Source organism: Telopea speciosissima, chromosome 9 (assembly GCF_018873765.1).
Source record: "Telopea speciosissima isolate NSW1024214 ecotype Mountain lineage chromosome 9, Tspe_v1, whole genome shotgun sequence".
NCBI lineage: Eukaryota > Viridiplantae > Streptophyta > Magnoliopsida > Proteales > Proteaceae > Telopea > Telopea speciosissima.
In genome coordinates this window covers 61,262,133-61,279,940 of record NC_057924.1, presented here as the reverse complement: position 1 = coordinate 61,279,940, position 17,808 = coordinate 61,262,133, and the positions used below count along the sequence as shown (strand labels likewise).

Genomic DNA, 17,808 nt, shown 5'->3' with positions numbered 1-17,808 from the left:
TCTTAGCCTGAGTTGAGCTAAGAGGACTCCGGGTTGGGCTAGGGAAACTTGGCCCAACCCAGCCCTGTTTCACCCCTACTCTAGCCCTAATACGTACCACCATATATGGCAATCGAATCCAACCGTTTAATCAGAATCAATGAACTACAGTAATTGTTTTGATTTTAATTTTTAACTTATATAGTGAAAAAGAATGCTACCTAGCATGGTTTGAGAGGTATTGGAATCGTATCGCCTGATAGTAATCAGTTTGATTTTAATTTTAATAACTTAAAGGGAAAAAGAACCCTACCTTTTATGATTTGAGGTATTGGTATCATATCGCTCATACGGATAGTACGTACTGAATTTGAAAGTAACTGGTCCCGTTACTTTATCCGTGACATGGTACGGCATTGTGGGTTGAACCCAAGCTTGAAATAATTATTAGTCTCTAATTTTCGTCCATCACTTCATTATTGTCTCCACATATTAGTGAAACCTCTCACTTGTATCAATGTTGTTTTAGGGTTCTCTCTTGTTAGGGGTGTAAGTTTGGCCCTATCAACCCGAGCCCGTCCTAAGCCTAAATAGGGCTGGGGCTGGTTTTTTCAACCCTGAGGGAGGGTTAGGGTTGAAGTTTTCAAGCCCTGGGTCAGGGTTGGGTTGGATCAGAGTTAAGGCTTCAGGCTAAGCCCAATCCGACCCGATCTTCTGTTAGTTATGCTTTACAATTTACAATTTTTGTTTAGTATCTAATTATTTGTTGGTTTACAAAAAAAAAAAAGAAGCTAATTACCTATTGAACAGAAATATTTACAATTTTAAGATTAGGTTAAGTTTTTAAACTCTAGAAAAAGTCTATTAGTTAGTTGAATATGAAACAAACTAATATTCAATCACATGTGTCTCATTTTTTTAATGTATAAGACAATGTAAAAAGCAAAAAAAAGGAGAAGGCCAACTAGGCCCTAGCAAAATCAAGGTCAACCCAGCCCTTGGCAAAAATCAGGGTCAATCATGGCCAATCGGCCCAGTCTGGCCTAATCAGGGTCAATCAGGGTTGGGCTGGCTGGACTGAGCCCGACAGGGTTTGGCCGGGGTTGAGATATCTCAACCTAACCTAGGACTGGGTTGGGCTTGGGTTGAGCTAAGAGGACTCAAGGTTGGGCTAGAGACCTCTTAGCCACTCCTGCCAACTAGATTATCCACTCTTCCACGTTTCAAACTTTAATGAGAATTACACAACAAGGCCTTGTATGCTTTTTCCTTCATTATCAATGCTTGTAGCTTTCATACAAGGCATATACAATAACATGAACCGTTACAAATTGCTATTAAGCACACATCAAATAAAAGAATAATGCTTCAATTAAGAGCTTAATTATTCAAGATAGAGAAAGAAAGGAGATCCAAAGTTAAAAAGACAGATCGAGAATAACAATTACTAGAGAGGTCCCAGTCACAGTCACAGTCACAGCTTTGGAGCTCTAGAAAGCTTAATTAAAACTTCACAAAATGTAATACAAGTTCGATCACATAGTTGTCACTATCTCTACTACATTAGACTTGAGTTGATGCCGGCAAGTGGGGCAGGAAGAGTGAGATAGAAGCCAAGTATCGATGCATGCGACGTGAAACCTGTGGTTGCACTTGGGTAGCACTCGCAACCGGTCTCCATCTGAGAAGTCCACCAAGCAAATAGCACAGCAACCAGAAGTGGTGGAGCTTGCAGGCGGCGAGCCGGACCCGGACGTTGCGTAAATTGAAGTAGGGAGTGCCACCATGTCCTTCTTCTTCAGTCCTGAGTTCTGGCGCCGAGAAGTAACCCATTCGACGGGTTGGGTTACTGCGCGATGGGTACCCCTAACCACACACTGGAGCATAGAATTAAGGCCAAGGGCACAGACTAGAGCACATATCAAGGCGGCCATGATGACGACGACATTGAAGTCAAGAGATAGCCCATCTGATTCTATGGAGGATATGCTGGGAGTGGGACTTTGAGTGGGTGGTGTGAGTTTATCCATGGAGACTGGAGGGGATCGAAGAAGGGAAAGAAGGGAAGATAAGAGGATAAAGAGATGGGAATGAGGGGAAGGGGAAGAGAAGGAAGGGCCACATCGTACGTACCATCAAAAGTAACACTTAGCCGTGGGGGGGCCTAACTAATTAAAACCCTCTTCTAGAGAGAGATGGTGCTGAATGCTGATGAAATGAGAGGAAAATGTTGGCATGGGATATGCTTACGTGATAACCCACTGCCTACCTTTTGTTTATGCGCTCAAAAGGAATAGGCATCTTGCTTCGAGGACCTCTCTCTCTCTCTCTCTCTCTCTCTTATTTGATCATTGAGTAAATGGATATGGGAGAGGTACGAGGAGAGAGTTCGCATTGTAACTCTGTTTCTACATTGCTAGTGAAGATATTCTTACTGGACATAAGAATTTTATCGAACCACCTATATCTTTGGGTTGTGATTATTTGTTGTTTCGTTTTTCTTGTTTCGTATTATTAGGGTTTTCAGTTTCAACCCAACCGTCAATGGAAAAAGTTATACGGATCTTTATCTCCTCCAGTTCTCTGTCCAGCCCAGTTTCTCAGTGCCTCTAACAAAGGAGGGGCACAATGAACACACTACATCTGCCCGAACACTCTGCCTGGATAGGATCCACCCCCATTATTAGAGGCACTGGAAAACTGGAACGGTCAGAGAACTGGAGGAGATAATTTGTACTAGTCGGATATGTAAAGGTTACAAAACATAGAGACTTAATTAAGAGGAGTTTAATTGCACCATAACTTCATTTGGATAGAGTTGTCATTAGGGATACATGAACCTTCTTTAACTGGATCTTTAAAAGCTAATGAGGATTTGCATCAGCCACATGGCAATTATGAGGATATGACAAGTGATCAATGGGCAATTTCTCCCTTGGTAACAAAAGGGTCATATATAACTAACTCATTGAGTAATTATGGAAATCATCTCAATTAGTAGAAAACTTGGAGGATATTAAAAGCAACTCAGGCTAATAGAAGTTAGTTCATTCTCTCTCTCTCTCTCTCTCACACACACACACACACAAACACACACAACAAGGACAAGTACTTCTTGGTCTGATGTGACTTGGTGTACTAGTTGTTTCTTTGGTGGACTCTTTGAGTTGAGTAGGGCTTGCTTAATGCTAGTATAATAGGGGTGTTTGGTTATAAGTTGGACTTGCTAGCAGACATTGTCAAGGAATGCTGATCCACTAGATGTCCATAGAGAAGAAAAGTGTGGCTTACCTGACAGTACTTGAGCTAGAGACAATTTAAGAGCAATCGAGATCTTCTACGGCGCGCCTGCGTGTAGCAGCGTGAGCGGTGCAAATCATGTCGTGCGCGCAATGATCGCCTTACTCCCTGCCCAGCGCCTTGCCCGAGCAGGGGTAAGGCGATCATTGTGTGCGTGACATGGTCTGCGCCGCTCTCACCGCTAAAGGGCAGCGTGCCGTAGGAGATCAGGGTCGAGAGCCAGTCACGTACAGCTGGAGTGAAACTACACACCATCAAAGAGTTTTGAGAGATAATAAATAATTCCAGCATATTCTCTTGTCTGAAAGCCACGCGGAAAACCACTAGTTGAGAGTATTTTTCATAAATTGGATTGTCCTATCTTGTGCCCTATAAAGGGGGAGACCCTATTGAGTAGGAAACCTTTATTTTCTAAGGAAAATGATCATACATGAACTCACAATGGCACAAAATTTATTAACTCACATTAATGCAGAAACTTATCTTTGAATCAAAGGGTTGCTTATGATTTACATTGTTTTTCATTTAGGACTCCATCTATAGTTGAACTTAAAGGTGTTCTAAAGTTAAAATCGAATTAAAACAACAACATATGTGATAGAAAATTTTCAGCTAATACTAACCATAATAGACTAACGAAACAAAGGATAAAAAGAGGTATATTGATGTTAGAAATAAAGCTAGGAAGATTGTGGGGATGGCTAGGGCAAAGAAATAGGAGGATCGATATATCAACCTAAATACAAAATGAGGTGTATCAAGAGTGATGATGGAAGAGTGTAGATAAGGGATGAGGACATTGTGAAGAGGTGAGATAAATATAATTTGTGACCTACTAAATGAAGATTACATTAGTCATCAAAACACCACACGTCATAGATATGTAAGAAAGGTTAGCGTGGTAAAAGTTAAATTAGCCTTAAGAAAGATAAAAGTAAGCAAGACACTAGACCCAAATGAGATCCCAATAAAAGTGTGGAAAATTCTAGAAAGTTGTGGGGTGTATTGGTTAACCAATCTTCAACAAGATTATAGACACAAAGAAGATGCCAGATGAATGGAGGAGAAGCATTATAGTCCCAATCTATAAAAATAAATGTGATATCCAAAGCTGAAATAACTATAGAAACATAAAGTTAATGAGTCACTCTATAAAACTTTGGGAAAGGGTTATTGAAGTCCGTTTGAGAAGAAAGACTCATATCTTGGTGAACCAATTTGGCTTTATGTCAAGTAGAGCTACAACAATAATTATTTATTTAGTGATAAAACTGACAGAAAAATATAGAGATAGCAAGAAGGACCTCCCTATGGTCTTTATTGACCTAAAAAAAAGGTTATGATCGAATCCCTAGAGATTTAATCCAGCATGTTCTAGTGAAGAGCGGGTGTCGAGTAAATATGTAGATGTAATTAAAGATAGCTATGAGGGCGTGATGACTAGTGTGAGATTTGTGGAAGATCAAGGCAAGGAATTCCCAATTATGGGGTAGCTTGAACTACTCTACCATCTACGTACATTGCCACTTATATGAATGATTCACATCATAAACAAGATGACGATGATAAAGAAATACTAGAGGTTGTGTTTGGTACGCATTCTATGTCGATTTCGCATTCTTGGGCAATAAAAACAACTATTTTTATCATCCGAGAATGCAAAATCGACTTAGAACGTGTTCCAAGATTGCATACCAAACACTACCTTAATTTGTTATTTCTTATTGCTTGGTTGGTTTCAAAATTTCTGTATATGTATCACCAATATTGCTACTCTTCTTCTTTTTCCTTTTTTTTTTTAATTTAATTCTTTAAATCCGATCTTTAATTTTGCATTATTATATTATTAGCTTAGGATATACACAAGTAAATTGAGAATCCCACCAATATGAAAAAGCAAAGAAAGCTACGTGATTCTCCCTGTGTGGAGGAGACATATCAGTCCAAACACTTTAAAAGTTGTGTTTGATATGCATTCTTGGAATACATTCTAGGTCGATTAATATTCACATTCTTGGATAATAAAAACAATTATTTTTATCATCCGAAATGCGACTTAGAATACATACCAAATGCTGTCAAAAAGAAAACATTTACCAACCATCACCCATTGTTATAAGACACCATGCATGAATTAATCTTGGTCTTAGGTCCTCTAAAAATCTCTAATCTTTAGCCTCAAAGGAAAGAATACATGATAACCTAAGTCCAACTTAAAACTATTGCAACAAGGGTTTTCTCCGACGCCCGTGTACTAATTGGGGCGAATAGGAGGGTCGAGTTACAAATTTTACAATAGAGGGCTTTGGAGAAGAGAGTGTAGGGTCTATTTTTTTTTTTTTTTTTTGTGAGAGAGCATGAAAAAGAATCCACACCATGCTTACAATATTTACCCGATGAAATTCTTCTCTCCTTTCACGGCATCTTGATCAACCACCACTGATACCACCCCATCAACCACCTTTCTACTCTTAACAATCACCACATTATTGGATATATTTGTGATGGCATGGGACATGAAACCCGATTTCCCTCGAGAGTAGAACGTGTACTGGAAATGATTTATCCTGTTCGGAAACACCAACATTGACGAGAAATCGGCCACCCATTCAGACCCCTTTCCGGCGACTGTCAATTTTCCGACTGTCGTCTTCAATCTCATGCCATTTACATTGTTCTGATCAATCACAACTTGATCTATGTCTGTGAATTTCCCATCCAATTTCACAATAGGGACCATATTTTTAGGGTCCCCAGTGAACATGTTATTCAATATATTTAATCCTGATATCTGTCCCTTGATGGACTTTAACACAATATTAGCATCTCCTAAGAAGAATCCATTAGTGACATGGACTTGAACTGGGTCTTCCATAACTATAGCATTGTAGTCTAAGTAACAATTGTCTATCCTAGTTTGGGACAACCCTCCCAATTTCACTAGAATGCCTATACCACCAAAGGCTGTGGCTTTATTGTAACAATGTACCCCGGTGAGAATGTTAGCCTGACCGCGTAAGATAATTCCGGTTGCCGCCGAGAAAATGGCAACATCAGTGACTGCATTATCATTGCTAGCAAGATCAATGGCGGTACCGGAGAAAAATTTCTCGCCTTTGTCGCCACCAACCGTCGAACGCTGACCAAGGAAAGATCTAGAGATGAAGGTCTCATGGCCATTATCTACTCGGATGCCTTGAGTAGTGAAATGGATGAAGAAACAATTGTCGATACGGATGCGAGCTGAATCGTTAATGTAGATTCCACCTCCTCGGAGACTTGAATCCAAGAGGAGGTCCCGGAAGGTGATATCCTCATAGTTGATGATTCCAACATTGTTTGGGTCAGTATTTTTTTCAGAATTGGGTGACCATAATTCAATGAGATGTCTGTTACCCGGAAAGGCCTCAGAAGCTCTTAGTGTCCCCCCTTGTACCTGAAAATTTTCCACCACCACAAATCACAATATATAGTAGCTTAGTAAAGCAATATTACTACTCTCCAACCCTTGGTGAATTGAAGCAATTTTAGAAGTTTGAATGCTTTGTTTCTCTTCTTAGGTTGTTATCAATAAGGGTCGATCATTATTAGGGTTACGGGAAATTCTTTGTACTCAAAGAGAAAGAGAGCTTGTAACCTGGCCTATTCTCCATTACTAGTGAAACTGCTCTTTATCTCACCTAGATACCTTGTCTAACCATGTATATTCTTGAGTTGTGATTTTACGGAAAAATTATGAACGGAATTTTGTTGCTACACCTGTAACTGTAACTGGAATGTTCCTACTACAAGGCTGACAGCCAAGGAAATGGGATTTTAAAGGGTATTTTAGAAAATACAAAACCTAAGAGGATATTTATGAACCCAAAGGGGAAGTTAATTATTCCATTTCCTTGGCTACAAGTGTAGCAGCAAAATTTTTTTCCAAACATTATCTCCTCCAGCTCCCTTCCTGGCCCAGTTCCCCATTCCCTCTAATAAGGGGGCGTGTGGACCCCAACTGGGCAGAGTGTTTGTGTAGGGGTAGGGTGGTTATTTTTTTTTATAACCCGGTAGGGTGGTGGAAAATTATCTCCTCCAGTTCCCTGCCCAGCCCAATTCCCCCAGTGCCTGTAATAAGGGGGGATGGACCCCATCTGGACAGAGTGTTCTGGCAGGGGTAGGGTGGTCATTGCCCCCCTCCCGATTACAGGCACTCGAGGGAACTAGGCCCGGCATAGAACTGGAGGGGACAAAGATCTGTGGGGTGGTCATTGCTTAGGGGGACTGGGGGGATCTTTATCCTCTCAATTACACTGCCCGTTCTTGACCAAGTACATCTAATAGAGGGAGGTGGACCCCACCTCGGGCAGTGTGTTCGGATAGGGGGTAGGATAGTCATTTCTACCTCCTCTGTAAGATGTAATTGACGTCAAGTACGGGCAGTGTAATTGAGAGGATAAAAATTCGGGACTGGGGGACTGGGGAACTGGGCCGGGCAGGTAAGTGGAGGGGTTAAAGATTCCAGAGAGAGAGAGAGAGAGAGAGAGATGTTTGAGTTGTTACCACAACATTGCCAATGCTGGGAGCAGGAAAACGAATGGGTTTGCTAATAGAGTAGTTGCCACCTTGGAAATCAATGACTACACCACCAAGATCACAGACCCCAGGAAGCAACACCGACCCACCCGCCCCAACCTGAAACGCATCCTTCATAGCATCCAAAATGGCATCACTGCTGTCCTTCTCCCCACTCGGGTCTGCTCCATACCCAATCGGATAGAACACCCTCCCATCCTGAGATTTCATCATAAAAAAGCACAACCATTCATCAACAAATTACCCTTAAAGAAATTTAAAAAACCAAAAAATAATTCCATGAGTTTGAAGACAGGAAAGCTCGATCACCACCATCTTCACACTGCTGATGCTTCCCGGAGCGACGCTGTTCACCTCCGCCTTCGACCGAACCGCAATGGTGTTCAAGAACTTGTCGTGTTGTTCTGTGAAAGTCCATTGCGGTGGTGGGATCTTCTTGCATTTAGCTTCTTGTATCAGAAGAAGAAATAGAAACACTAGGAGTAAAAACAGAGCTTTAATGGGTACTTCAGGTTTGGCATTTCTTGTTGAAGGGATCACCATTAGTGGGGGTTTTGTTGCTCCGTTTCAGGTGATTACTACCGGAGGAGAGAGACATGGGAAAAGAGATTCATGAGGACATTAATGATCAAGCGGATCTTGGTTTTTATTAGGAATGAAAGAGAGTGAGTTTCGTTTCAAGTCAACCGTTGTGGCCTATCTTTTGAAAAAAACTGGTAATTAGACTTGGTCTACCTACCTAAAAGTATAAGAGGCCAAAACTGAAAAACAAAAATTGAGATCGAATGTATGGCCTGTCATTTTAACTATAACGACTCACTTATAAGATGCTAATTGAAATTTATATATTAATTATAATTGTTAATTGAAATTTGGGAAAAGATTGCTAAACTAAACTATAGACTCTTTTATACCCTCTTCGCATTGACATTTCTTTCTCCTATTCTAACCATGTGACCCCTATACGGGGCTCCATATGGAAAACATTTTCCAACCCCCCCCCCCATTGGTTGTAATGTGCAAATTCCTTCTTATATTGCCCTTGTAGGAATTCCTCTCCCAATTTAATGTATATATTATTAATATTACATATGTTGCCCGGCCCGTGTATTGGCATCTCTCATATGCCAAGCCAATGGGCGGTTGGGAGGGACTACCTCACAATACATATACAGAGGGGCCCATATGATCAGGGAGGTGAGATTGTGTCAAGAGATTTTGAGAGGGTGTAGACTACCAACAATGTGTACATCAATTTCCTTGTTTTATGTATGATAATTGATAAGAAGAGATCAATACTCATAAACGATAAGAGATTAAAATCGACTGAACCGATAGTTTATCGATTTTCAATTTATGGACCGATAGTTTATCAATTTCGTTTCAACGAATGGTTGATCAAGAGTAGTATTTTTCACAATTTATTCTAATATTTATAAAACATTTTTAGGCAAAAAGATCTCTACTTGGTGGTGTTTCCTACGCCCTCTCACAGAGTATCATGAGATGACGCCTCTGCCCCCTAGGTAGATACCCAAGCGTGCCCATCCATCGGTCCAAACGCTTGTGTAGAGACCATGCGACTAAGTAGAGATCTCTTGCCCATTTTTTTATTTTATAAATTGGATTCATTAATCAATTGGGTCATCCGACAAAGGCATTTGAAAGGCTATAAAGTTTGGTGTAATAGGACCTTTGGCAAGGTGATTATGCAATTTGTCCTCGAGAGAAAGAATTTCATTAAAATCTCCAACTATAATAATAAATTTGTATGAAAGTGTAGTGAGGAAATTAGATAATTTATCCCAACAAGGAATTCGGAGATAGTAATGGGGTGGAGACCGTGGAGCATATAACTGTTCCATTTTCAACCCTAGAGTTATGAAAACAAAAAAAGGGGATCATGATCCTGGAATAGCATCGCTCATATGCTGCCAACTCAAATATAGTCTATAGACATGTGCGTAATGGACAACAAACTTTTTTTCTGGTCTGATCCCTGTATCAAATCCATCCCGGGGCATTTCCTAACTTCTGTGGCTATGCATAATTTTAAGGATGATCTGGTTTGTAATTTTTTTGATGATTCTGGTTTGGTTTCCCCTTCCGTGATAAGGATATGCCTACCAGTTATGCGTTAGCATGTTCTACTATAACTTTCCTCAATACTACTGACTCTTGAAGTTGCTCTATTTCCAAATCAGGTAATTTCACAACTAAGAAGGCTGCTAGTCATATTCTCAGTTCTTCTAGCTCTTTACATTATTCTAATCATGCCTGGTGGAATTTTTTTGGGAAACTCAACGTCCACCCAAAATTTAAATCATTCTTTTGACGTGTATTGAATACAGGCCTCCCTATCAAGAACACTCTTTCTAAATGGACCCAGATCGACTCTCGATGTGTATTTTGTGGGTCTAACCGAGAGTCCATCTAGCATCATTTGGTTTCATGTCCTTGGATTAAGCATATCTGGGTAGCAAGCCCTCTTGGATTACGTACTGAGTACATTATTCATCCTACCTTAATCCAAATGTGCAATGTTCTTTTACAAAACAAGCTCAAAGACAAGCATGGCAAAGTGGTTTTTTTCGGTTTTCATTAGCACATGTTACTTCATCTGGCAGCATAGGAATAGAGTCATTCACCTCTCTATTAAACATTTAAACCCAACCCTCGGTGGATTTTGTCTTTAGTTAACAAGTGGTTACTTGATCAAAAATATTACCCCACCCTCTTTACCCACCACTGCCTCGGGCCCATCCTCTATTCATCATCCCCCACTTTCACTTTGTTTATCTAATATGCCTCGACTTCACTTTCCTATTCTCATTTGTGCAGGAACCACAGGACCTAATTTAAATCGATCTGGCTAGATCTTTACCATTTTGCTGTAGGGTGAATTTAGATTCTTAGCTGCAGGTTTTTTGGGAACTACTGATCTTTTGGAAACAGAAGCGTATGGGGTCAGTCGGGGCTTGGAATATGCTTCACAGCATGGTTATTACATCAAAGAAATCTGGTGCACCAACAGAACCACGGTGGACATACTACAATCCCCTACTGCTACTCCGACTTCTCTGATCTTACTCCCCTCTTCTTGTAAAGGCTCTTTCCATAAACAATGTTTCTTTTCTTTGCACTACAGACAATATGGTCCTTGGTTTTCTTTCTGCTATCACAAAGTATGTAATTAACAACTATGAGCATCTGTTGCTCTCAGACAACATTGTACAAAACCTACTTTTTCAGTTCTAATATATTTTTCTTTTCTCATAAATAAATAAATAAAAAAAACACAAAAGGGAATTTATGCAGGACCTTCCAAGACTGAATAATCACCACTCCTGGGTGATTCAAATGGTGGAAGTCTACTAAACAAAGAATCTCCAAATGGTTCCCCTGCTCACTAAGGGAGGAGGAACAGAAAAACCTGAAATGACTCTCAAAACACTCCTGCTCTGTTACCAACTTAAGTTTTTGAGATTAACAAAGCAATAACACTTTTTCATCAAAAAAAACAAAGCAATAAGACTGATTAAAAGGGGAGGGGGGGGGGGTAGGAAAGAAGATTTCCAGAAGAGAAGTGAAGAGGAATACAAAAGGGGGGAAAGTATGGGGAGTCATACCTATTCAACTACTCTATCTCTTATTTTCAATTGCAAAGGGAAAAGTACAATACTGCCATTCACTGGCATCCACAGATATACAAACTAAACTGTGATTCCAAGATTACCACTACATCATGTATACCATAAGAACCTTTAGCTGTAAAGATGCTGCTGCCGTAGGGACACATGAAATGCACCACTTAGGATGACATGAATGATTCTTTAGTTAATCACATCGTAGAAAAACAAGAACTTACAAGATACAAATGCAAGGAAACAAAATATCATCAAGTTCACAGGTTTACATGGGCAATACCAATTCCCTTTTGAGTTTAACTCAATGTTATTCTAATAATGCAGCATACGAGCAATCATAACCTGAATAAAATAAATGTTCATTCCATCATCACCATTCAAAGAAGACCTCTCCGTCGCTTGTAATCACTCACTGTCAGTGTCAAAGCATGTCTCCTCCCATCGTTTTCTGGTACACGGCATCCGACCGTTGCCTCTATCCTCTGCTTCCTGGCTAGAAATCCTGCATGGGCTCCATGGGGTCCCCCAAACTTCTGAAGTCCTGCCAATGATATTGGCAACTCAAAGTCATGCAGCGAGTTTGATTCTGTCCCTAGATCAACAGGTGCATTTGTATCCACCAACTTTCCTGCATCAGCTGCTGCTTCTAAAGCTGCCACAGTTGCAGCCATTCCAGCTTCTGCCCTGGTTCTCTCTCTTCCATTGTTGTTTCCTCCCAAGACTGTTTCTGCTGAAACTGCATTTCCATTTGCAGATGCAACAGTCTCTTCTCCTCCACCAGGCTTTGAAACATAATAGTTCATTGACCTTGTCCATCTCCTTGAAAACGGATCATAACCTGCTTCCCCAGCTTTCAGACTTGTGTTCACTGGCTTCAATTCTGATGCATTCTTGAAGTTTTCAGCTCTGTTTTTCTTGTTCATCTCTGCCAATCTGACAGCCTTGGAATCTTTCTCCTTCACCTGCCGAGACATAGCCTCCAGCTCCTTCAGCCTCCCCTGTAACCTCTCCAGCTCTACCTCATCCCTCCGGCTTTCTGCCACATCCATCTCCCTCCTCAGCCGTTGCTTCTCAGCAGCGATATTCATTGGCCTTGAGGAGGCAGATTTCTTCTCCTGCAGCATCTGCTTCACAGTAGCTGCAGAGTAGACAAAAGTGTTGGTCATCTTCTGTATGGTCTCCCTCTTCTCCAGCACAACTTGCCGGGTGGGCATCCTTCCCCCACTACGCTCCACCTCACGGACCCACTCATTAAACTCCTCAAGGAGCGGAGAGGCATCTGATACTCTGGCCATCTGCCACCTGGCAGCTGAGCTCTCATTACCCCACACACAGTTGAGGTACTTGTATGTGGTTTTGTTCTCCAGCTTGTATTGGCGGTTTGGGTCTGTAGCATCGACATTACGGACAATACACAACCTATAGATACTCTTCCCAGACCTGGACATCCCAATCCCAACCCTCACAAAGCAACCTACAATCAACTCTTCAAAAAAGGGCTCCATGAGCCATTTGGCTAGTTTGGACCTTCTTATGGTGATGTTCTTGACATCCTCAAATGCTGGCCGGTCCCTCCCATCATCCGCCCTATCATCATCACTATCACCCAAGTCCCCATCCCCAGTTGATCCGTCGTCCCTGCTGTGGCTACCACTTTGACTTTCACTTTGGCTAGAGCTACTTGGACTTGCAGTCAGAATGCCTCTACGCTTGACAGGAGAGGAACCCCGGCCACTTGAACCTCCTCTGGCAGCATCCTTTGATCTCCAATGACCCTCTGGGTCCTGCTGTTTCTTCCGCTTTAATCGTAGCTCATTCAGTGCGTCATCCTTGGCAGCTGCCCTATCAGCGGATCTAGCTGATGAGCGCAAACGAGGGGGAGGTGTAGTCTCTTTTACAGGCTCAGACTTCTTTCCGCTCTGCTTTGCTCTCACTGTCTCTTTCAGTTTTAGATCATCTCTTCTAGTGGCCCGTTCGGAGAGAATATATTCTCGCTCCAATTCGGTCATCTGGGCAAGGTTTTCCCTATCTTCATCACCCTTGTAGAGATCACTACCAACATCAGATTCATCACTGCTGCCACCTCGGTGTTCATCATCTTCATAGTCATCATCTCCCTGGCTATCCCGATCATCATCCTTCTCGATGGGGTCCAACCTCTTCTTCAGAGGAACTTGAGAGCCAGAAGGTTTCCGGCTTTTGTAGCCTAGATCATCATCTGAGTCATCATCCTTTGAATCACTTCCATCATCAGAATACGAACCTTCTCTTCTCCTTCTTGAAGGCAGACGCCGGTTCCCCCCCGGGCCACTAGTTCTTCCTGCGGCCTGCAGAAGCAGGTTTTCCAACTCCGCCATGATCCTGTCACGCTAGACAAATGTGTAACTTGTATTAGTTGACATCAGCCATAATATTATCTGACAGGGATTTAGGAGAAGCATTTTTAAAAGCTGTTAATACTAACTAAATGACATCCTACAAGAGAATTTCATTTACTATCATCACAATATCCAGATATAATGAATCAGAAAGTAGCACAGACCAGCCCCAAATATAGAATTTGTATGAATTGCAGTTTATTTACCCCATCATGCTTCCATATCTTCTTAGAATATTGTCTGAAGGGTGAGACATTTGGCCAAAAATCGAAATTATTCAATAAATTTCAACAGAGTTAAATATATAAATCACCACTAATTGCATTCGTGTTTAATTCCCACCCCTTTTTTTTTTTTTTTGGGGGGGGGGGGGGGGGGGGGGGGGGCCATGGGGGGGAGTTTCACATCATGCTGTTCTAGTGATGACTGCAACTATGCACACAGATGCAGCAATACAAGTCAACCCCATGGCAAAACAAAGCAGATATCAATTCTATTTATTCCATGAATGTTAATCAGTATGTAAATACTTTGCTAAGCGCAGAGACATTGCAAAATTACTCAAAGTTAACAGAGTTATCTATATTCGGAAACCCAGATAAAACCAGAATCGCAGGTAAAGGATGAAACCCAAATTCAAAAGAAAATCAATAACTCAGCAAAGATGTCCACAAAATTCTGGTCGTGTACTGTTTCTAATTGTAGAACAGTTCAGCAGAAAATGAAAGAAATCTGATGGTCAGATTCTCAACAATGAAACAATTTTACTTGGAGTAGGAAAGTTGGGAAACTATAGAATTCCATGGGCAGGTCTATGGAGTTTCAGATCAGAATAGAGAGCATTAAAATGAAAAAACAAAAGCCAGAAAAAAGATATAAGAACCAGGTTTCAGAAATCAGAATTGAAGAATTTTAGTAAGAGAAGGATTTTTTAAATTGGTGGATAACGCAAGTCTAAAAACAGATCAGAAACTAAATTCAGATTCAGCAATAGGAGTAGAACAGCAATCTGAGACTAGATCTAAAGTACCAGTACAGAAAACTGAGATCTAGAAAAAGTATATCAACAGTAGGACCTCTAGTTTCGATTAGAAAATCAGATTTTAACCCAGTAAACAACCTAGAACTTGAAACCAGTGATCAGAATAGGAAAACTGAAAAGAAACAAAGCAGGAATCTAATTAATAGACACACAGATCAGCAAGCAAAACAAACAGAAATAAAAGGAAGAAATTAAGTATGCATAAGAAAGATCTGACCTGTTTAACTGATGGAGAAGAAGATGAATCAAGAATCTCACCTGATCCTCAGAGCTGGAATTCCCACCAAGTCTATCTACTGAATCTCACAGATCCAAAGGCAAAAGCAAATTCTGATTCAATTAAATCGCAGGGAGGGCTATGACCAGTACATCTATATATAATATGTCTTTAGACCATAGTCATTAAGTTCGGGAATGGCAATAATACGGGAACGGATACGAATGGACATTAAACGAACTACATGGCAATAGTACTTTTCAAAATCCGGCGCAATAAAGTGCGTACAGCAATGATACTACATGTTTAATATGTGTTTATTACAGTTGCTCAGTAAAAATTAGGGAGCAAAAATACAGGTTTAATCAGGTATTAAGAATGAACTAAAACTAATTGTTTGCAACTAAATTCTAATCTCCCTGCTTTCATGAACACTTAAATCTTATCCGGCTTTCCAACTAGAAATCATTTCTCATTCTATCATAACAAATGTTGATAGGTGAAATACCAGCCACTGTCTATCATAGCAAATAGTAGCATGTATCTGTCAAAATAATAATAATACTAATAATAGCATGTAGACAATCATTTAACGAATCAAAATATCAGTGACATTAACAATTCACTAGAGTTCTAAGACCACTGCTCCTCGTTCAAGCCGACTAGCCGTCTATTGAATCTCCTTCTACCCTATCCTCCGTGAAAGACTTGCCATTCCCAACACCAGAAAACTCTGGAAACAAGCAAGGGCCCGACCATACACAATGGCTAGCGCTCCAGAACCAACAAGCAACTCCTTCCGTGCACGTTAGGACGCAATTCTCTGTCTTCGTTCCTGAGAGCGAAAGGTATTTGTAGAGGGTGGACTGTGAAACGGCGATTCCCCCTTTTCTATTGAAGTAGGGAGGGCCTCCTTCCCCACACATCAGATTAATGAACAGAGGAATAACTGTATGCATATCAATCCATCAATAAAAGAAGCACTGCAAAATAAAGTTAGGTCAATTTCCTCTTATTTTAGTTTTCTCCACAAACTTCTATGAACATGTTGCCAGAGAACCAAACTAATTGCGCGAGTTATATAAAATCCAAGGCCTGTGATGTCAACTGCTGAAATTGATAAAATACTTGGAAGTTGATAAATTTCCAAGCCATGATGCTGCAATGCTGATAGGGTATATGAAGCCGCATAATAGGGCTCATTAATGGTTTTAATATTGTCAAGTACAAAAATAGGAGATAGTAATGATAAACCCCAAAAGACCCATTCTAATCAATGCACCAAATTACGCTGTCCACAAAATTAATGGTTAATGATCTCTTCGGCATCCTACTTTGACTTCATGAACTAAAAGATAGCAAAAACTCTCAGAATTAAGAATCAAACAGAAAGTGGCCATTGGTGAATAAAACCTGCAACAGATTTCGAACTAGGATTTTTTTTTTTCTTCAAAAATAACAATCTTTTGACAACAAAGTTGCCATCGAATCCAATGATCCCTCAATAGTTCATATTGACAGTGTAAGATCATTAGCAAAGAAACGCTATAAGCTCCTACCATAGTTGAAACAGGATGATAGGTCACCGGAATCCTAAAAAGATAGTAGGCTTTGAGGGAAAACTTACAGGGAAAACAGAGAGAGACTCACTGGCCGAACGGAAACGGAGAAGAAGAAGGGGACACTGGTGTAGGGGATCAACTCAATAGCCTCAGATGGAGATTACCGGAGAAGAGGAGCAGTTATTCGGCCTCCCACCGCTGCAATCGCTTTCAATGGAGTTTTCTGTGATCGATTGTGATTTGGGAAAATAACAGAGAAGAAGAAGAAGGGATCAGGGGGTATTGAGTCAAAAACCTCAGTCGCCGGAAGCCGCTGAACTTGTCCGGGAACGGAAACGCAGAAGGACTAGGGTTCCAACTGCCTAGTGCTGTAGTGCTGCTTGAAGTTCCTGGTTTGGTTGGTATTCGGGAACGAAACGAGTCGCGAGGGTTAGGAATTTGAGGAAAACCAGAAAATTCCAAACCACACGGTCTGGTCTAAACCAAAACATGCTACAAAAGTAAACCAGACCAACCGGATGACCAAAATCAAATATGAAGTTTTTTCAAAAATGTTGTTACCCTTAAAAATTGCTCTTTCTGATATATAAAAACAAAAAAAGGGAAAATAAACCCCCACACCAACCGGGATCAGGATTGTCTCTCGGGAACAGGGAGTTGGGCTGTGTCGCACACATCCCTAAGTGTTCGTCGAGATGTGTGCAACACAGCCCAACCGCTAGAAGCCCCCTGGCAACATCTTGGGCGCACACCTCTTTGGAGACGAGCTAAGTTCCACCAACTTAGTCATACACTCATCCACCCATTCACACTTTCTCTTCTCCCTAATTCACTATCAGGGATCTTTCACCAAAAAAAAACTCACTATCAGGGATCCTATTCTCATACGGAATGAACGAGAATAGGTGTGAGCCGCCCAGATGGCATCCACCATATAGGATCGTATCCTACCCTATCCCGCACGCCCATTGGCTGGGCGTGGGACTCTATCCCAAATGTAACTTGTCTGGTTTTGCCTTCTAAAACAAAAGAGCAATTCTTTTTTTCTTTTTATGTTTAGAGAAAAACAAAAGAGCGATTCACCTATGTTTCCAGTTCAACGAGC

General features: G+C 40.9%; 2 protein-coding genes across 2 annotated transcripts; both read right to left on the bottom strand.

The window, feature by feature from the left end:
• Positions 1-5,600: 5,600 nt before the first annotated feature.
• On the bottom strand, positions 5,601-8,400 carry LOC122639226 (polygalacturonase QRT3). Its single transcript, XM_043832049.1, has 3 exons — positions 8,167-8,400; positions 7,825-8,055; positions 5,601-6,715 (listed from the first exon to the last, which is right to left on the bottom strand). The coding sequence occupies exons 1-3, from the start codon at positions 8,398-8,400 to the stop codon at positions 5,669-5,671; spliced, it is 1,512 nt and encodes a 503-aa protein (XP_043687984.1). The 3' UTR covers positions 5,601-5,668.
• Positions 8,401-11,247: 2,847 nt separating this feature from the next.
• LOC122640176 (protein RTF1 homolog) lies at positions 11,248-13,886 on the bottom strand. The gene is made up of 2 exons (XM_043833331.1): positions 11,865-13,886; positions 11,248-11,360 (listed from the first exon to the last, which is right to left on the bottom strand). The coding sequence occupies exon 1, from the start codon at positions 13,859-13,861 to the stop codon at positions 11,882-11,884; it is 1,980 nt and encodes a 659-aa protein (XP_043689266.1). The 5' UTR covers positions 13,862-13,886; the 3' UTR covers positions 11,248-11,360; positions 11,865-11,881.
• Between the last annotated feature and the right edge of the window lie 3,922 nt (positions 13,887-17,808).